This window comes from Equus przewalskii, chromosome 5 (genome assembly GCF_037783145.1).
Source record: "Equus przewalskii isolate Varuska chromosome 5, EquPr2, whole genome shotgun sequence".
Lineage (NCBI taxonomy): Eukaryota > Metazoa > Chordata > Mammalia > Perissodactyla > Equidae > Equus > Equus przewalskii.
In genome coordinates this window covers 75,790,405-75,811,699 of record NC_091835.1, presented here as the reverse complement: position 1 = coordinate 75,811,699, position 21,295 = coordinate 75,790,405, and the positions used below count along the sequence as shown (strand labels likewise).

General features: G+C 42.8%; 1 protein-coding gene across 50 annotated transcripts in view; it reads left to right on the top strand.

Annotated features, from left to right (window-relative positions):
- The window catches only part of R3HDM2 (R3H domain containing 2), a 124,624-nt gene that overhangs the window by 90,152 nt on the left and 13,177 nt on the right, over window positions 1-21,295 (top strand). For 17 of the 50 annotated variants that reach the window (XM_070621770.1, XM_070621789.1, XM_070621778.1 and 14 more), the window contains 11 exons: window positions 576-702; window positions 1,617-1,695; window positions 2,375-2,434; window positions 2,991-3,131; window positions 3,549-3,657; window positions 6,417-6,512; window positions 9,391-9,422; window positions 9,521-9,574; window positions 13,754-13,986; window positions 15,840-16,012; window positions 20,182-20,283. In XM_070621770.1, the coding sequence (XP_070477871.1) occupies window positions 576-702; window positions 1,617-1,695; window positions 2,375-2,434; window positions 2,991-3,131; window positions 3,549-3,657; window positions 6,417-6,512; window positions 9,391-9,422; window positions 9,521-9,574; window positions 13,754-13,986; window positions 15,840-16,012; window positions 20,182-20,283 (1,206 nt within the window). The remainder of the gene's footprint in view (window positions 1-575; window positions 703-1,616; window positions 1,696-2,374; window positions 2,435-2,990; window positions 3,132-3,548; window positions 3,658-6,416; window positions 6,513-9,390; window positions 9,423-9,520; window positions 9,575-13,753; window positions 13,987-15,839; window positions 16,013-20,181; window positions 20,284-21,295) is intronic. The other 33 variants (XM_070621802.1, XM_070621793.1, XM_070621803.1 and 30 more) reach the window with 7 other exon arrangements.

The following is a 21,295-nucleotide window of genomic DNA, read 5'->3' as shown; positions in this document are numbered from 1 at the left end:
TACACAACTATGTACCAGGGGGCTTTGGGAGAAAAAGGAAAAATAAAATCTTTAAAAAAAAAAAGAGTAAATGTGGCTTTTGCATTTGGCAGTTGTTTGGCAAACTGTAGTATAGCAACCACAGCATCAACATTAGGCTTGGAAATCAGGGTGGAAAGAGCTTCAGAACAAGCTGTTGCAGTAAAGCAGGGAATGGGTGAGAGTGTGAAATATAGGTCTTCACACCTGGAGCACCCAGGATGATGCAGACAAGGAGATCCCAGGGCTGTATCTTGTTTTCCCACCCTCACCATTTCTCTTTGGTGGTTAGAACCATTTCCATCGAATTCCTGTGCCAAGAACAGCCAGTGTAACTTGAACTCTCCATATAGCATGCTGTGATTGTTAGCAGAAAAGGTTTGGCCTCTAGCCTTTTGGTAGAACAAAAGCTAAAATAATTTAATTAACAAAATATTCTCTTCTGTGAAAGAATGCTGCCACCCCAAGATTTGCCTTCTTTGAGATTTCAAGGGAGCTGCAAGAGACTTAAAATCCTTTTTCCTCTTTGATTATGTTTCTCTTTCCCCTTGTCCAAGGATATAATTCAATTGCACATCAGCTGCCCCTCTGACAAAGAGGAAGAAAAGTCCACAAAGGATGTCTCTGAAAAGGAAGACAAGGACAAAAACAAAGAAAAAGTCCCAAGGAAGATGCTGTCTAGAGGTGAGGACTTTCTCCCTCTCTCTTCTGTCCTAGGGCCTGGCTCTGCACTCCTCTTTCCTTCCATCTTGAAGCCTGGCACCCACTGGCCTTGCTGGCCCAACAGTTCATAGTGTCCTGCGGACTTCATGGTTGCTTGGGGGAGGTGCCTGACTATGTTGCTTTCTTTGCTGCTTTATCCAACCCTGCCTTAGGGGCTCACCTGCCACAGAGAGCTACTCCATTAACCTTGGCAGTACCCATAGGAGGACATTGGAGTTAATTGATTTTATTTTTGTTCTGGAATAAACAATAACATGGATCATCGCTAGTTACAGATCCTCCAGATAACTATTTATATTTTGGGATGCTTGGAGTGATTTTTTTTTTTTTCATGCAGCTTTGCATCTAATTATTAATCTCTCTTTGGTTTTAAACTCTTGGGCTGATAGCAAAAAGACATGGTCCATGAAAATAATAGTTGAGAGGAAAAAGGCAACCTTGGGATTAAAATTTTATAAATAAATATAAATAATCAACATTTGAGCATATTTGCTGAGATTCTGGAAAATTCAGCCCTGACTTCCCTTGCCTGGAATTTATTTTCCTTGATTAGAATAAAACCTGCTTTGTTTTGGTCAGGACATTTCAGTAAATACTTAACTGATGGTAAGGTGGCTTTCTAGTCTAACACTGATACAACTCTATGACCCAGATGCAATGCTATGACCCAACACTTCTACCTTCTGTCATTGTCATGGGGAATTTGGGGTGGCTGGCAAATAAAGTTCATTCTGGTTTTTAAGCTAAAACCCTGAAGTTTGATTCAACTTTGCTATTCTCATCTCTCCTGGTCAGGTTGTGGGCTTCTGCATGGCATAGATATCATGCAGGACAGTTTCATTTATTTTAAATTTCTTTTATTCTGGTGGTTCTAGACTCCAGTCAAGAATATACGGACTCCACTGGAATAGACCTACATGAATTTCTTGTAAATACACTGAAAAAGAACCCAAGGTAATAACATCATCTGTTGGGAGGGAAAAGGGGCCAGGGGACAGCCAGATACTCAAGAGGCTAAGTAGCTTCTCAAGATTTTTCTATTATTAGAATCTAGAAAAAAAAAAAAAAAGAATCTAGAATGCCCATGCTCTACCACCATTTCTCTCCAGTGTAGTTTTATATCTGTGAGGGATTCAGAATACCCTTCTATTGAGATTTCTGCTTTCAGAAGAGTTGAGAAAAATTCTATGGAAGAAGAATGCAGAGACAAAGAAATATGAAGGCTTGGGAGTACAATTAAAAAGCACCAAAGAAAAAATAATTGATTTGTACATAAGCTAAATCATAATGTTTTAAAATTCTATAACTAAATGTAGTGTAGAAGATTGATTAGATTTGTAGGTATAAAGTATGTTTATGTGAATATGGCTGCCAACAGAATTCGGTTTCTGATAAGGAAACAAAGTGCATGGTTAGGAAGATCTGCAAAATGTACACTTGATTGTTTTCGTTTTTTAAAGTAACGTAAGACAGGCCAGTGAAGCTCAGCAGCCCCTGCATTTTTGGTCCACTTTTGGGGTGCGGCTCTATCCCTCCCTTCAGCTTCTGTAGTGAGCAGGTTGTGTTTTCAATCCTTGCTTTCAATGTCTATGGGACGGCTACTTTTTGTTTTGTTTTAATCTTTTTAAAACAGGGACAGAATGATGCTGCTAAAATTAGAACAGGAGATTCTGGAATTTATTAATGACAACAAGTAAGTTACTTGAATAAAATACACATTTAGAGATGGGAGGGGGCACTGGGAAGAAATTTAGGTGCAATTTTAGAATATCCCTCTTTCATTTTTCCCTTAAAGTCTGAATTTTGAATTACTCACTGGGAACCAAAAGGAGTGGGGGAAAAGTAATCAGAATGAATTAAGAAGTATATGTGTGAAAACCAAGTGAGGTTTTTAAGTTATTGCATAGACTTGAGTTGAAAAGAATTTATATCTTTTCAGCAGCTAGCCCTTGTCCCATATTTCATTATTCTTAAATTTCTTGCTTTTTTCTTGGTAGAATATCATCCAGGTGGTTGAGACCTAGGGCTTAGGGAGTAGTCTTAATGGAGATAGTGGATCAGAGTGATCTATAAACACTGTAGGTGAAGAAGCTGAGAGAACCTTTTTGGTTCCCACTGAGTAAATATCTATCTTACATCTGTTTCTCCTGAGAAATCTCCACTTTAGACACTTGTAAGAAAAATTACAACTGGCTGTTACTGCTGTTGTTTGTCCTGATTTTATTTTTTCCCCCTGGGTTTCCCTTCAGTAACCAGTTCAAGAAGTTCCCTCAGATGACCTCATATCACCGGATGCTATTACACCGGGTAGCTGCCTATTTTGGGATGGACCACAATGTTGATCAAACTGGAAAAGCTGTCATCATCAACAAAACCAGTAACACAAGAATGTAAGGGAGGAAACCACAGATTGGGAAGGCTTTCCTGGGATAGCCTCTGGGGTGGAAGAGGAAAGTATGTCTCTTCCCAGGAAGGGGACAATTTGAGGGGTTGTATTTTCAATTCCTACTCTTTGTGAGGCCTCTGAGATAGAGTCTAGAGGCACTGGTGTTTCGTGAAGACTGGCCCATGGCCTCTCTTTACCTTTACTGATAGGACAGGTATAACTTTGGAGGAAGACAAGTTATAGACGTATAAAGAACAGACCCTGAGGATTTCATTAAAACCGCCATGCGACTTTTTGGATGCCTGACTCCAGAAATCCCCTAAGTGGGAGTTGTCAAATTTGAGAGCAGTTCTAGGAGGTCTGCTTCCTAACAAAAGGGTCTTTTTCCTCCCTTGCTTCCACATTTCTCTCCCAATCCCAGCCCTGAACAGAGGTTTTCAGAACATATAAAGGATGAGAAGAATACAGAATTTCAACAGAGATTCATTCTCAAGAGAGATGATGCCAGTATGGACCGAGATGATAACCAGGTGAAGAATGGAAAGGGGTGGGCCTATAGAGAGAGATTGCAGTAAGAGAAACTGGGAGGGGAAAAGAATTTTTGTGGGATGGAAAAAACTCAAAATATCTTAGTATGGAAAAATGTATTGAGCTATACTGAGTTGGCTTTGGCTTAATGTTGAGGACTGACTACCCTTGTTGAGCTGAATGCCACGCTCTTAGCCCAGAGAGACATGGTGCTGAGGTTTGCTGGGTTTTCTCATTTGGCTTGGAACTCCCTGGTTCTGCCACTGACTTCTAACTCCATGTCATTTGGGGACAAACCAAGGTCCCTCCGTGCTTCAGCCTTGATTCAGCTGATGGCTTCATTCTTTTTTTCTTTAATAGTTAGGGATTTCTTTGGGAACCGCCAAAAACTACTTTATCCCATTTCCACTCTTATCCTAGCTCAGGGCTAGCCTTGAACTGGCAAAGTTGTGATCTAATTTACCCACTTATAAAGGTGTTTCTGATCCCTTTCTTCAGACTCCTTATTCTTTTCCCAACTCCTTCCACCAAGGTGAGTGAGTTAATTTGACTTGTGATGCTGGGAACCTCAGGCAGTATCCCCTTTTTGATCCACTCCTGTGGGAATAAGAAGTGAACAGTCTGCCCCATCCCTTCACTTATGGGCCTGGCTGTTGCCCGGACTTCTAGCCACCCTTCAGATAGTATGTGATAGTTTGGGGGTTAGTTTTCCTAGCCATATAAAGGATTTAGATCCAGCCTGATTCTGATTGACCTCCAAAGGAGGTTAGGTGGAGAACCAGGATTAAGGTTTGAAGAGCACGGTTGGGTAGAGCCAATATGAGTCTTGCTAATTAATGATAACCGTAATAATATCTTACCTCTAGAGTCAAAATTAATTTTCCTGGGGTGTTGTATGGGCTTGAGACCAGGACTTTTCCTGCTTGCTACTTGAGTATTTGAGGGAGTCCTTTTGAGAAAAGTGCCATTATCTATTGTGGACAAACATGCTGGGTCTGATTGAAAACAATGAAACATACAACAAGACGAAATTTAAAAAACAAGAAAGAGCCTTTCCATCCTGATGCCCTTCTCTCCATTTTCTCAAAACCCTTTTTCTGTGGATCAGGAATTATTCAGGCCTAGAGGCACATTGAAGTAGAGTGGAATCTGTTCCTATTGTAAACTTTTCATCTCTCAGCTTCAGGCTCGATCCATAATAGGGTAAGCTCTATGCACTTTCTATCTGTGATATTAATAATAAACACAGTGATGGTTATTTTATTGAGTATTTTCCCTGACTAAGACTCTGTTCTAAACACGTTATATGTATTAACTCCTACAATCCTCTCCACCACCCAGTGTAGATGGGGGTTATTAGCCCCACTTTAAATATAAGAAAACTGAGGCTAAGAGATGCTAAGTTACTTGCCTAAAGTGACATTACTCAGAGGTGGCAGAGCTGAGATTCTGCCTGACCTCAAAGCCAATTATGCTCTTTCTGCTCTGCCACTGGTTTACCAGTGCTAGGGGCTGAGGACAATATAGCACCTTGAAGGCCTGTGTCTTCTTGGAATGGTATTTGTAAAAGGACATTTAGTAGAATTTAGGTTGTTAAGGCTAGTGAGAACTAAGTCTAGTCAAAAGTTGATTCTCCTGAAGTTATGCCTACCTCTGGAGATTGGTGAAGATCAGGAAGATCAGCCTAGAGCAGCAGTCTTCTTGGTTGCTTCATCTGAAGCTTTCAAAGCGTGTGGATTAAAGGTCAGAATCTTTTATAACCTGATAACATTCATTTGATTGGTTACCCCCCACCCCCTGAACACCTTGCCTCCAAGAGCAGTATGGAAAAGGACACTCTATAACACCCCGCCCAGGACAGTGCTCACAACTCACAGGGCAAGAGAGGAAAAGACAATGATGGAGAATTGGGTGGGAGACTAGCCAGAGGTGGTGATCTGCCCAGCCATCCCTTCTAGTCACCTCACTACATTTTTCAAAGAATGTAAGATTCTCTATTCTTCTTTTCCCTTTCTGTCACTCTCTCTTTCCCCTTTCTCTACTGAATCTTGTTTTTCTATTCCTTTCTCTGTCCATCCTTCTGTTCTATTCTCCTTTTCTTTTCTCTTTTCCTCTTTGTGTTGTTCTGTTCTCTTCTCTATCTCTGTAATTTCTCTCTCTTTCCCTCCCTCCAGTAGCAATAGTTAAGATGAGAAAATACGCTTAAGCTTTGAGTTTAGCTTCACCCTTGGGATTTCATTTCCAAGGCCCTCTTTGCTGAGCTGCGTGTGACTTGGGTCTTCAGGCCATGGCATTAGTGACTTAAGAAGAGACAACGTCAGGTGCTAGTTCTGTAAAACTCTTTTCTACACTCAGCTCTGCTAAATACCTGTTTCTTCTCCCTCTCTAGCTTCCTCCTAGCCCTGCTTTCCCTCCAAAGCAACGTCGTTTATTCCCTGGGCTATTCTCTTGATCCTTACTGACTGGAGAGTACCTGAATACTACAAGGAAGCAACTCAGTCTTTATAAATAGTTGTCGTTCTTGATACTGGTGGGGGTGGGGAGATGGAGAGGCCCCAATCTTCCAGAAAACCTGATCTCCCAAACTGCATGGTCAGATGTACCCAGTGAAACCTGTCCAACACTAGAAATTTTATTTCTTTTTTTTTTCCATTTTTTTGATGGCAACTATAAACTCTCCCGGTTTCTCTTCCTTGCTGGTGTGCAGTGAGCTTGCAGTACGAGGAGAACTTAACTAGCTTAATTCTGCTCATCGATCTAGATCAGAGTTCCATTGCAGGATGGAAGGAGGAGCAAGTCAATAGAAGAGAGAGAGGAGGAATATCAAAGGGTCCGAGAGAGAATATTTGCCCGAGAGGTAAGTGTAGCTTCTGAGAGTTGTCAGCCCATAGCTTTTAGCTCTTAATCTTTGAAACTGTGAATGGAATGAACCCTCCATAAATGTTTTGTTGGTTTTTTTTTTTCCTAACCAACATCAGCCAGCCCCAGACTTGATCTCTAAAGTTAAATTTGGCTTATTGGGAAGCTGCAGATTATTATTTGTATTATTTTTAACACATTCTGCCGGATGGCATGCAAAGAGAACAAATGGAGTGGCTGAATTTGGTAGATGTGATTAGACTGAAAATAGAAATTGTTTTGGCAGGGCTTATGGAAGGGCCCTGAATCTTGCCTGTCAAACCCTCCTCCTACTTACCCTCTTTCACTTCCACTGTCCATTTTAGGGATCTTTGCTTTTAAGTGGAAGACTTAGTGTCCACACAGCCTATACGTTCATCTTGTTTGGCCAGCCTCATTTTTAGGATATATTGGTGATTGTTAGAGCAGATTTGACATCCATTCTCTGAGCTCCACATTTGACATGCACAGAGGGTACCACGCACTATTCCCTTCAGTCTCTACATGAACAGGAAGTCTCTTTCTTTCTGTATTTCTTACCTTGCTTCTTAGAACAGGACTAGCACCATGGGCCAAAAAGCAACATGAGTCATTTTAGGCAACTTTTTCTTAAGAATTGTGGGCCATATCAGATATACTTGGTACCCCTGTTTCTGGTGGCCTTTGCCAACCAGACTGAAGAGAAGAATAGCAGAAATTCAGGAAAGGCTAAGGATAGGCAAGAGAGGAGCAAATCTCCAGAAATGTAAGATCCAAATGGCAGCACTCTCTTACGGTCAAATTAGCAAATAAAGGAGGAAGAGCCAGCCTCCCTTCATTGTCAAAAAATGGACAATTCTAATCAGGATACTTGGATGAACACTAGTTTTCTCCTTTTTCCCCACTCTCCCCTCCCTCAGCAAGACAAAAAAAGGTATATCTTTTCATCATCACCTAGCTCAGAAAAATATTGTCTCCGACTTCAATTAAACTGAACTCCTCTATGAACGTGTTCCATTGTCTCAGGAGACCCAAGTATTCCAAGGATCCTGACTGGGGACAGATACATAACAAACCCTCTGGCCCAAAGTCCAAGGAGAAGGAATCTTCTTACCTTCTGTTATATAGACCTCCATTCTGAGTCAGAAAAATCCGTCCTCCAAATTATCCACCCATAGCCTAAAGAGTGTTCTCTGCCTTTACCTGCAAACCAGTTGGGTGGAATGACAGGAGAGAGGTCATTTGTACATGGCTGTGACTGTTGATGACGGGCAGGGCAGGTTGGTGAATGATAATGGCAAACATTTATAGAGTGCTTACTATCTTTCAAACACTGTTCTTAGCACTTTGCATAAATTAATTTATTTAATCCTCACACTAGGCCTATGAGGTTGGTTGCATTATTTTCCTCATTTTATAAATGAGGGACTGAGGCATAGAGAGGTTAAATAACCTAAGATCACACTGCTAGTTAGTGAAAGAGTCGGTATTTGAATTCAGGCAGTCTGGCTCCAGAGTCCATGTTCTTAACCTCTAAAGTAAACCACTTCTCAACAGCTTGCTCTGCTCTGGCTCTTTAGATTAAGAAATACCAGTGACATCATAGTGTAGCTATCTGTGAGGTGCTCCTCTGCTTCACTGACACATGGAAAATGACTGTCCCACCGTTCCAGCCATTAGCAAAGCCACAAATATTCTGAAATCACAAACAACCTTTAATAGGGTATTGGCGCTAATTATGAATATCTACCTACAACCATAACAAAGTCAAAGTTAGCTCTTCTCTCCTGTTTTCTCCTAATTTCTAGTCTCTCAAGCCTCTACTAATATATGTATTCCTTGTTAAATCCTTGTGGATTTATCACTTTCATTTCAGCACTTCCTAACTCTTGCTGTTGTAGAGGCATCAGGAATCTCAGAAGGTCTAGGCAAGGAAAAATGGCCAAAGCCGACTGTACTCCAAAGATTCTTATGTGGAGAGGAACCTGGCCAGTCAAAGGGAGCTGATTAAGGGTAGAGTTATAGGTTGGGATGTAGGGGAGGAAAAAGCGGGCCAAAAAGAAAGGGAAGTGGCAAGAAGGGTGTTTGGATGGAAATGCTGCTGCTGCAGCCTTCTCTGGAGCCTGAGCTGTGCATTGGGAAAGCTGCCCACACAGGCTCTGCTCCGCATGGAGTCCACTCTGCTCAGCAGCTGGACACTCTTGGTACCTTTTCCTAAGGCTTGGGAGTCCACCATAATGCTCACTTCACTCAGCTCAGTGGCTTTGTCAGGAAATGATCCTCAAAAGGAATGTTTCAGGCTTTTAATCTTCTCACTTTTTCTAGGCTCTGAAAAGTACCTACCTCCCCAATTTCTTACTCTCCTTGGGTCTCAGGTCAGAATGTCTTTCATTTTGGCCAATGAGGAAGACAGAAATGGAATAGTCATTGAGGATGATTTCCCAAAAAACTAAATTTCTTTCTCTTGTCTCCCTTTTTCCTTCCTTTGAACACACTCTTTAGGAGCAAGCACACCAATTACTATGCTCACCTTACCTCTAGAGAGAATAAATTGAGAGCTAAAAAAATAGTGAGGTTAATACTTTCCTCTTCCTCCTTTCCACACTCCTACCTTTATCAGCCTCTGTTTTTAAACACTCTGTGGGAAGGCTAAAAATGCCGAATGCTCTTTCCCATTAAAGGTGAGAAGTCCAACTGGGTGTAAGGGTGTGGGTCATCCTGTCCCTGCTTCATCTCTCCCTGTTGGGGGGTGAGCTTGGTTTGAGGACCTTGGGTATTCATAGCATCATGGACACCCTTTTCGGTTATGCCATGCTGTTTTCTTATAAGTTATTTTCCGTTTTCTCCCCCTCACCTAGACTGGCCAGAACGGATATCTAAATGACATCAGGTTAGTACCACTTAGCATGTTCCCTGCTTCTCATTGAGCTTTGTCAGTCAGGTTAATATAATCCTATAATGATGCTTTTCTTTGATGTTAACCAACAGACTCTCCAAAGAAGCCTTTTCTTCTAGCTCTCACAAGAGAAGGCAGATTTTTAGGTACCTCTGTGTGATCTATATCCCTCCTTGTTTTTTTAAAAATTTTATTTTGTTTTGCTGTAATCTTTCCAGTGGAGTGAGTTTGCTCCATGCATGGCTGCTTGTGGAATAATTCAACTTGTGGTTTTTGCAACATTGGATATTTTTCCCCATTTAAAAAAAATGGCTCCTGCTCAATGACTTTATTGTTGCTGATTTCATTTTAAGTCCTGGTTAGGTGAAGGGGACCAAATAGGGATAGGTACTGCTCTCTCCCAGAATTTAGCTGGAATGGGGCCTTTTTGGAGGATTTCAACATATATTTATATTAAGGTAAAAGAACGGGTGTCTTCTGGCTACCTTTCTGAATCTGTGGAAAGATGTAAAGAGCTTATCCCTCACCCAGCATAGGGAATGTTTTGTATCTTTAAAAAAGAATGGTACACATATAAAAACACATACAAACACCTCTGTCTTTGTAGTTTTCTCTTTGGGACAATGTAATGGGTAAGATAACCTCAGAAAGAACTTGTTTGCCTTAGCAGAGACTTAGAGCATGTCCTTTATATGACTGTCCATGACTTGCTCTTAATGTTAGTGAAAGCTGCTATATTAACTTCTCCAGTACCTAATATTCTCCATTTTCTACAAAGCAGTCATAAGAATACCCCTTTCATTTCAGTCTCTCAGTCCCACCCCAGAGGATTGTACAAGGCAGTGGTGAGAGAAGTACTGCTTTAGGACCCTATTCCGGCACCAACTCATTTTATGTATGTTCTTCCCATTTTACGAGTATAAGAACTTACAGAGTACAGAAAACCTAAGTATTTAATACTAGGATTCAGGTCTAACCCTTTCCAAATGACTTCTCTTTTTGAATCCTAAGCTTAGTAAGAACTGACTAACTCAGATTAGTTAGAGCCCTCATTCCTAGGACTTCAGTTGTCCCTTCCCCGTTGTCCTTTCTAAAGCTAGTCAAACGATGTGGAAATTGGTATAGCGAGATTTCCCGTTCTTGGGCTGGAGGATTTATCTCCCTTTCCATATCTCTGAACTCCTTTTCCGAGACCTCCCCACCCTGAGGTCCATCTGAAAGCCCCAGGCAGAGAGGGCTCTGCATTGTTTGTGGTGGTCAACGTAGAGTCAGTCCTCCTCTCTAAAAAAAAAAATCTATTCCATATTGTACACTTCAGGGTCTTAAATCATCCCAGAATACCTATAATAAACAGGAGTTTTAAACTAACTGTTATGTGTGACTTAAAGCACAGTGCTTTATGGTTGCCAAAGTATACTGTATCTGATTCAATTCTCTCAATGTCCTGATTTGGTAAGCTGGTTTACATGTAAGAAAACAAAAGCAGAGAGATTAAGTGGCTAACCCAGGTTTACGTGGTATTAGTGGCAAAACTGGGACTGACTCTTTGTCCAGTATTCTTTTCACCATACCACACCAGATCTCTACAAACATCACTCCTTCTTCTCTGAGTAGTGTTCCATTCGGAGCCCTAATTCACATTCACTGCTAGGAATAATGCCCTTATTAGTGCTGTGGAGCATCAAACTACATCAAACTGTGCAGATAATAGCTTGAAGGATCTAGTGAGCAGGTGCAGCCCTCTCCTATCCAGAGCTTCTTTTAAGCTGCTGCTTTCCATACTGAGTTTTGATTAAAGATCTAAGTCATCTAAAATGCAGCTCCAGGGACTCTTAAGGGGGTAACTTCTTCCACTATTTGAGTACTAGTCCAGAACTCTAATGAATAGAAGGTGATCTTCTCTAACTGCTTTATACCTCTCTTCCCAAGTTTGTGAAACAAATACCGATACACCAGATTCCATCATCCATATTGGCAATAACTGTGGTGACTTTCCAATTCTTTGGAAGATCCTGCTCCACTGATAAATAAGCCATAGTGAGGCTTACTGATATTTATTGCCACCTCTTCCCCAGTGCTACCCACTCCCCAGACCCAATAAACTGGACTTTCACCAGCACTAAATGTATTTGCAAAAACTAAGTTAGCTCTGATTTCACAGGAGTATGAAATATGAATGTTCTCTGCCCTTCATCCCCATCTCTCCAACACACACACACCCCGAATCCAGTGCTCAGAATTGAGTCTGGTAGCTTTCCCTGACTGCCTTATTTTTAGTGAAGTGGAAGGACATGACCAGAGATTAAGTTTAGTTGTAGAGAAGAAAAACTGATTTGTTTCCTGGCCAAGACTCAACTTAGATTCTCTAACTCTCGGGAGTGTACTGTACTAACCCAGGTTAGTCAGAAGATCATCAGACAAGCCCCATTTTGAGCACTTTGTCATCACTGTCTGGGGGGAACTGGATGAGTACAGACGTGCTGCCACCTTGGCTCAAGCTTCCCAGGGTGTTTGGTTTAAAGTTGACTCATTCACTGTGTACCTCTAATAGAAAGAGAAAGTAGATGGCAGAACTGTCCTCATAGGTAGCACAGTGTTTGAATTAGGTGTAAAAGGCCATTAGGACTTGTCTTGCAAAACTCAAGCTCTAATTTGTAATGAACAGCCTCATCCATTGCCATCGCTGTATCCCTTTACCCCACAAACACACACATCTTTATTGAGTCCTCTCAGTAGACTTGCCTTTGTCCATTGAGACAGAGCTGTTGGCTCTCACTTCGGGTCTGGTTCTGTTCCTGAAGAGTCCGTGATTTATGCTTCTTTTCTTGTTTCCCATTGTACTTTTGACATCCCCGAGAGAAAGGCGTAAAGTTCTAGGGGAACAGGAGTATTTTCTAGTCCTCTATTCTAACTATATATAGAGAAGCTATATAGTTAAAGGTTGTATGTACATCTACTTGGGATTCCAAGAAGAATTAGCATGTCCCTAACTAGCTATGCCAGTGTGTTCTTAGCCCTCCATGATTGGCTTGGCTAAAAACTAAAATAGTAGCCCCAGCATATATTTTGCCCATTTTCCCTACAGTACCTTTGAGCAGATATTCTAATAAAGAAAGGTATTTTCTTTGCTATTACCGTCTTAAGAAAAATACCTTTCTTTATTAGTATAACTCTGAGCCTAGTGTCTTTGAAGCTAAGAGAATTGGGATGGGGTTTTCTATTTGCTTTAGGTGGGGTGGTGAGCCCAAGCCACTATGATTTGTGCTCACTTGCTCCCCAGAATACATACCAAAATCTTTGTAATTATTGTCATTTGGTTTCCTCAAGTCATTAGTCATTGGGGGTGGGGGATGTAAAAGGAAAATTTTGGTTCTTGCTTATTGATTAAGAAGCAGGGAGAGCTCAAGAAGGCTTAGGGTTTTCAGGCCAACCCCATCTATCTTGAGAAGTACAGCTATTTATAATCACGAGCAGTGATTATAGCATCAGGATAACCCTGATGTTTCCAGAGCAAAATGTGAGAGGATGAATTCCTTTTCTCAGTAGGCTTGTGCCTTGTCTAGGACAATAGGGTTATTAATATGGAGGCAGCTAGGCACAGTCAGCCCCCTGCTCCTTGCCATCCTACGTCCCAAGGGCATATTTGCTTGATCATGCTGGGGACTTCAGCCCATGGAGACTCTGGAATCAGTTGTTCCTAGATACCAACACAGAACTTCCACAAAACAAGTTGGGTCAATTCCAGACCATCAGACTGAGTTTTCTGTGGTGCCCCTTTGGTCTACTATACTCCTCTTTCCACCCCTAGAAAAGTGGCCATCAACAGCACCTCTGCTGGCTTAGACGTGTGTTATGTGGAAGACCTGTTTTGGGATTTATCCATGTCATTGGCTACTCCTGCCTTCTAGTAATAGTAACTTCTAGGAGTCTTTTTGTTTTAAGAACTCCCGGAAGGAGCTGGTATTCCTCTGCTCCCCACTATTTCCTGCATGTGTGGGATCCCTGCAGGGGGGTGGGGAAGAGACCACAGCCAATCTCAGCATCATGTATGTGGTTTCCCATCCACCTCTGGTCTGATGTATCAAATTAGTTGCCAGTGCACTGTCTTCCAGATTTGCCTCTGTGCTCTTTGTTACTGTACTGGATCTCGTTCTGTCTGCTCCCATCAAGTCTTGGTTGGCCAGCCAACTAACAAGAAGTCAGTGTCCATCCTCTCCCCAACCCTCACCCTTTCTTTGTTATTGAAAGACTGGAAATGAACTCTCTCCTAGCCCTTCTGCTGAAGTGGTAGGTGAGGGGTGCTCTGACCACTGTGATTTCTGCAGGGGGAACCGTGAGGGGCTGAGCCGCACCTCAAGCAGCCGCCAGAGCAGCACAGACAGCGAACTCAAATCCCTGGAGCCACGGCCTTGGAGCAGCACGGATTCTGATGGCTCTGTCCGGAGTATGCGGCCTCCTGTCACCAAAGCCAGCAGCTTCAGCGGAATCTCTATCCTCACCCGGGGTGACAGCATCGGGAGCAGTAAAGGTGGCAGTGCAGGAAGGAGCTCCAGGCCAGGTACCACAGCTTCTCTCCTTCCGTGTCATGCCCTTCATTTCTTGCTTATCTTCTGCAAACATCACTGATAGTTACTTTTAACAATACATTTATCTCAATATAGTATCCTGGAAACCTAACAGAGGAACTTTGACTTCTTGGATCCATTGTCCTTTTGAGTCCCTTCTCTGATTTTCTTTCAAACTTTCTTCTCTAACTGAATAAAACTGATATGGCTTAGATTATTTTATCTGATTTCTGACTGAGGGGACATCCCTATCAGCCCAGATTCAGGTTATATACTAAGATGAGAATGATAGCTACTTTCATTCTGTGGCCTCTGAGATTATAAAGAGGGTTTGTAGAGCAGAGGGAACCCTTAGAGTTTAGCTGTTTGTAATTAACTGGTAGCAGCCAATAGGCCAGAACTTCCAGAGATACTGCTGCAGCTGCTTCTCTGGAGCCTGGTCACTAAGAAGGAGCATTTGTTCCACATGCCAGCCCTGTAACCACCCTTTAGTTCTCCTGATCTGCTGTGTAACCTTCTCCATCTATTCCTCTTGCCCTCTTTGTACCCAGTGGACCTCTATTTCACCATCCTCTTGCTTCTGAAGTGCTTGACTCTCATTCCAGGAGTTCTGTAGTCTTGTCCTCAGAAGACATCAGTAGTGATGAAGATTTTGCCTCTGACTCTTAGGTCTCTCCTGCCCTTCTGTTAACTCTTCTCTAACCCCACAGCCTCTGCCTTTACCTAGGCCTTTATCTTCTTTTATTTAATTATGTCACTAGTCTCCAAGCTGGTTTCCCTGCTCCCTCCGCAGCCCTTTTCAGAGCCAGTTTAACAATCTAAAGCATAGATCTAGTCACGTCAGTCCTCTTTTTAAAACATTCCTGTTTCTCCATTCCCTGCATAATAAAATCCAAATTACTTAATATAGCATAACTTTCTGGCTCTAGTGTGCCATCTCACTCTCTTCCAGATAGCCACCCACCTCTGGCCCTCCAACCATTTCTCGAATGTGGCATTAGCTTTGTCCCCTCTCAGTCTGACAAGGCTTCTGTTCATCCTTCAGACCCATGTCTCCTGCCACTTCCTTTTTAAATCCTTCCCTCTAACCCTCCCAGGAGTTATTGCTGCCTAATCTTTGCTTTCATACAACTTTGTTCGTATCACTGATGCATCGCTTATCCTCATCAGATTGTGTGGATGTCCATCTCCTGTCAGAAGATCCTGTGCTGCTTAAGAGCAAGGACTGTGTCTCCTTTACCTTTCTTTCCTCACCTCATTATACAATGCTTGGCTCATAGTAGATATTCAGTAAAAGTATTTTATATGAATGTGTGCGAGACTTGGAGAGCGTGGAAGTGGGGAAAATAATTGGGTGAATGTTGTGTGTATGTGTGTGCACAGGCATGTGCTTGGAGTTGCCTTCTCAGCAATTTTTATGAGATGCTGCAAGTTGAGAAGAAATCAAAGAGAAGACAAGTCTCTTAAGGGACTAGGAATCTATATTTTCCTAGGAAGCAAACATTCATGTTTTCACTGTCTAATCATGATGGACAGATTCTAGGATCTTGGGGGAGGTGCCTTAGCAGCCTCACATTTTGTTCAATTCCCAAACCAAACATTGACAGTCAAGGTGGTTACTGTCCCTGGAGAGCAGAAACCTGCCTAGATGAGGAGTCTCATGATCAGGGCAGCTGAAATGCATCTGTGCTTATCATGGATCTTCCCAAGACAGTGGGGGGGAGCAGACAGAAGGGGAGTGATAAGAAACGACAAGGAAAGAGTAAAGTCCTGCAGCTGGGCCTCCAGTGGTGGTGTGTTCATGGCTTATGCTTACAACTCTTGGTGGGTCTCCTCTTTGCCTTAGGTATGGTGCTAGGTGCCCCAGAAGTGTGCAGCCAGGTCACCTCATCCCAGTCTGTCCGGGGCCTTCTCCCTTGTACTGCCCAGCAGCAGCAGCAGCAGCAGCAGCAGCAACTTCCTGTTCTCCCACCCACGCCTCAGCAACAGCCACCCTTGAATAATCACATCATCTCACAGGTGAGTCACCACTCAGTGCCAGAGCCCCCTCCGTTCTGATTTAAGCAAGCACTGGAAGCACAGTTATGTCTCTTGTGCTGTGGGTGGCAGGAAAGATCTGTTTTTGGAGAGATGTCATACTCTCCCCTATTTCTCGCTGGTTAGTTGTGGGGAAAGAAGAGTAAAGGCAAAAGTGTGGCCAAAGTGCTCTTAGTAGAGTCAGCCTGGGAGTTTTTTTCTTTATATTTCTTCCACTTCCTCCTGAGAATTGTCAGTGGGATCTTTTATCCCATTCCACGTTTCCACTGTTACCCCATCTCCCTCTACATCCTGTGTAATTAGCAAGGTGATTTTGCTCACAATATCCATATATGGAGCTTGAAAAGATTACAGCTCCCACCATAGTCTGACTGAATATATTCATGTGACTGTTGACCCCTAAACAGATATTTATGTATAGGGGTTTGGGGGGAAGGAAATAACACTCTCTCAAGACCCCTGCCATACATACACCATAAGGCACAAAAACCCCAATATTGTCTTTGTTTTCCACGCCATAAAAGAGCCCTCTCTTTCTCCTTCTGTGGCTGGACTGGTAGATGTTGGTACCAACCAGAGTTTGAGTAAAGTTTTGCTTCTGTGGAGACCATGCAAGTCATCAGCATAAGAATCAGATCCTATTCTAAACTGGAACCTCAGTGTTCTAGGTTTCAAAATCTCCTTAATACTATGAAGAGAGCTGTGCTGAGATCTTCACTTATTCTTTTCTTCCTTGAATAGAGCCCATAGTTTATCCTGAAGTATTCTCTGGTGGTCAGGAAGCCCATATGCCTACACTCTTTTCTGCTGCAGTTTAACTTCTCATTTCAGCTCCCAGTCTCCCTCATTTCCCTGCTCAGTTAGTCCTGCTTGGCCTCAGATAATCTCTTCCATATGTACAAGAAGCAAGTCCCAAGTACCAATACCCTAGGAACTGGAAACTAGAGTAGAAAGACCCTAGAATGGCCCAGTGCTACTGCATTCAAATACTGTGAAATGAGGCTAAAATAAGGAACAGTGAAGATCAAGGAAACCCTGCTCTGTGTCTTAATGTAACCCACACACAGATCATTCCAGTCCTTCATCGTAGTCCCTAAATCAGTTCTTTGGGGCTGGCCCCGTGGCCAACTGGTTAAGTTCGTGTGCTCTACTTCGGTGGCCCAGGGTTTCACGGGTTCAGATCCTGGCACGGACATGGCACCGCTCATCAGGCCATGTTGAGGTGGCGTCCCATGTACCACAACTAGAAGGACCCACAACTAAAATATACAACTATGTATTGGGGGGATTTGGGGAGAAAAAGCAATTTTAAAAAAATTTTTTTAAAAATCAGTTTCTCTGTAGTTCTGACTTTCTTTCTTGTTCTACCATATCTGCCTCATTATGTCTCATTCATATCAACTTACCTCACTCCCTACTGAAACATAGCATGTGTGTGTGCTTTTCCCTGTCTGTGTCTTATTCAGACCTATAAGTGGGTAAACTTTGTGCTTCCCCCTCTGGCTATCTCCTGCTGTGTTTCTGTGTATATATGTTTGACTTTTCCAAGGTCCCGGTATTTTTTTTGTTTTCTAAAATGTATGTATTTTAATACAGTCTTGCTCCCTTTTCTCCCTCTTAGTCTTCCATCTGCCTCCTCCTCCCATCCATATCTAGAAACAGACAGCAAGAATGGGAGGGAAATAAAGAGATAAGTAAAGAGAATAACCATTTGGGACTGAAATGTATGCTTTTTTCTTCTTCACTTTTTCTCTCTCTCTTTATCCCTTACTTCTTCTTCCTACTGCCTTTTTCTTTCTTCTTTTTTCTTTTTCTTTATCTCTCAGTGCTGGTGGCTCTCCAAACTCAAGTTGCTGAGCCCCTGAATGCTTATTGTTCAGTTTTTCAAATGATATATAACAGTGCAGTGATGAAGGAAGTGACCACACCCAACCCCCCACTGTGCTTACTCTAAAGGTTTTCCTTTCAAAGAAAATCTGAGAAAAGGTAGTTAAGGCCTGGGGACTGTGCTGACTGAGCTATGCTCATTCCCTGCTGGCAGGCCTCTGCTGGAGAGCAGGCCTGATATCATACATCAGCAGAACATGTGAAATCAAGGAGTGAGGCTGAGGATTGAGGGACCAGTGGCTACCTTTGCCCAATTTACTTGAAGCGGAGTGGACCTCTTGAAAAAGAGTCCCCCAAGCCTGTCTCCTGGTGTCCAGTCAGGCATCCAAGAGACAATGATCTATTCCAGAATTCACCAGTAGGTGGCAGTCACATCCCTCAAGGCCAGTCTGGCTTCTGTCTGGTTTTTCCGAAGTTCCCTAGCTCTGGAGTTTGAGACTCTCTAAGAAGAGAACTCTCTAAGAAGAGGGGAGTGCAGGAATAACTTAAAAATAGCACTGAGACGCCTGCCTTGACCTCTACCCTTCCTCAGTCAGGATACGCCTAAGAGAGGAGCATTATTTCTTGTCTCTTCACTTTTAAACAAAACTCACAAATGTGAGGAAAACAAGCAGAGTTGTTTTACCACTTCACTGTCCCTATGGCTGTGCTTTCTCCCCTAGGGGATATAAGTCCTGAAGCACAATAGGCCCTCCCCAAAGAGAAAAAAAGAGGATTAGGATAACAGAAAATGGGTCTAAAAGCTGCCAGCACCAGTGGCTCATGCTGAGCAGCTTAGCCAGCAGTTATATGCAGAATGCCATTGGCTTACAGAAAACAGGTAAACCAGGAGAGCTGAGAGTTTGTTTTCAAGGCTACGGCAGCATCTCTCCCGGGTCACACAGTGGATTCTCAGTAACTTTTTCCTAACCAAGGTGACTTACATTTTATTTAATCCAGATTTCAGGAGTATTTTCCATTTGGGGAGTCTTCTCATTCCTGGAGTCTGTCTCTGGAACTGTTAGCCCCCTCTGTGAAAGGGTCTCACAGAGGTATGTAGCAGGAGAGGATATTCATACCATGGTCCCCTATACTTCTTAATACTCTAAATTTGGAAGGAAGGAGGAGAATTATAGAACCAAAAAGGTGTTTGTGTAATTCTGTTTAACTTCTTTCTTCACCCCCTCCTACTGCTACAATGGAGTGGAAAGAACATATGTCAGGCAGAACTAGGTTCCCATCCTCTGCCACATTAGCTGTGTGATCCTGGATGTGTGATTTAATTTCTCTGAGCCTTACTATCTTAACTGGAAATACAAGTTACCCTACCTCCCTATAGGATTAGTGTGAGGCTGTATGAGATAATATATATAAATGAGGCAATGTATATAAATGTTATTTCCTCCTTTCTTCCTATCCTCTCTCCTGTGTCCTACCCCTCGTACCACCAGGGGCTGTGACTGGAGAACTGATGAGGTGATGAAACGGCTGGAGGGGAAGAAGAGAGAGAAAAAATAACTCCCCATTAGTTGGTTTAGAACACATCGTGTTCCAAATAAACAAATCCTCCTGCTTGAGGCTAGTGAACGGACTGAAGCAACAAAAGCTAAAACTAGGCTATTTATATTTTATTCCTAAATTCCCCCCTATTCACTTATGGGGGCATTTTTCATACTGCCCTCACAGCCTGGAGGAGCACAGAATAATCATGGAGCAGGAGGAAGTAGCCGGAACCAGGCTTGAACTGGCTATTTTTTTCCTTGTCTGTCCTTGGGAGGAAGACAATCCTCATGAATGAGTATTTCCTCCAGGAAAACTCTGGTGTGAAATCAGGAGTGTGACAGGGAAAGCTGAGCCACACCTTGGATGACCCTTCCTACAGAAGCAAGAAATCCTTTCTCACTGGGCATTCAAGGAGGGTTATGATCGTGTTCCCCAGGAATCACGTGTTCAGAAAAAATGCTTTGTGAAAAGCTGTGTCTGGAATCAAGCAGCAGACCCTTGGCTCTGAAAATCCTAATGTTGCTCACAATGGCAGCAGAGTTCTGAGTGGCTAATGGGGCGGGGTGTGCAGCGGTTCTCCCCAGTGGGAGAGAGTGCCTCTCTGTCAGAGATGTGAAAGCCACAAGCTCCAGCCTGCTCAGCAGCCTTGCTATTCTTGTGAAATTTCTTTTATGATTAACCTTGCTGTCCCTTCCCTTTCCCTCCCTATCTCTGCCCCCCCGCCTCTCCCTGTGCCTCCCTTTTCTCTTCCCTTTTCCACATGCCTCTCTGCTGGTCCACAGCCAGTCCCAGCTCTGCAGCCCTCTCCGCAGCCTGTCCAGTTCTCTCCAGGCTCCTGTCCCCAAGTTCTTCTGCCAGTCTCTCCACCCCAGCAGTACAACATGGTATAAACCCCATTTCCCCTTTTTGTCTTGTCCATGTGTGGCCTGTATCTGTGAGTGTGTCTGGGTCAGTCTGTGACAACCTTGCAAAGCAGTTGTGCTGTTTGGAGGGCCATGTTAAAAGGTGTTTCTTCATGAGGGGCCAACACAGGCTGAACTACAGTCCATTCTAGTGACCTCATCACAGCACACTAGGCATCCAGAGACACCTAAACGTCGGTCAGGGAGGATCAATGAGTTCCCCTGAGTTTCAGGAGGGGAGCGAAATCGGATGTTGGTCTAACCTAAGCTCCTCATCCCTCTACTATCTGCATCCTTCATCTCATCTTCTCCCTGGATGTATCTGAGGAACCCGGTTTATTCCATACAGAATGGTTCTCTATAATTTCCCTAAAAAATCAAAACACAATTGCAGACTTCTCTGGTACCATTGGTAAAAACTTAAAATGTTCTCCTATCTTACCATATTATTTTACATAAAAAATATCCTCTTCTACTACATAGCACATGCTGTTTAAATTGTTTATACCCTGACTACAGATCTTTTGACCATCTGATTTACCTCATAGTTGATAACCTCCATCATGGTTATAGGAGCCCTGATTTTTTTATTTTGTGTTAATCACACCTATCTGCTTTTTCACAGAATCCCCTCTTTCCTCCCACCTCTTATCTCCATTCTGATAAGTCCTGGATATGGACCTCAAAAGAATCTGCAATCCAGTCCTCTTGTCATGTCTTTCTGCCCACTAAGGTGGCAAAATAGCTAGCATGAAGATCATATTCCTGTAAATCAAGTGAAACTGCAGGAAAGCATTGTCTTTTGTTTCTGCTAGTTTCTTTTGCAAAAGAACTTCTGCTGTGCATGTGTGTGTGTGTGTGTGTGTGTGTGTGTGTTGATTACTATCTAGGGAGCAGAAGGGACAAGGAATCTAACAAACTTTAACCTATCACCATACAAGTGAGAGATGAACACCATCACTCTTGCTGCTTAGAGCAGAGGGCTAAGAGAGAA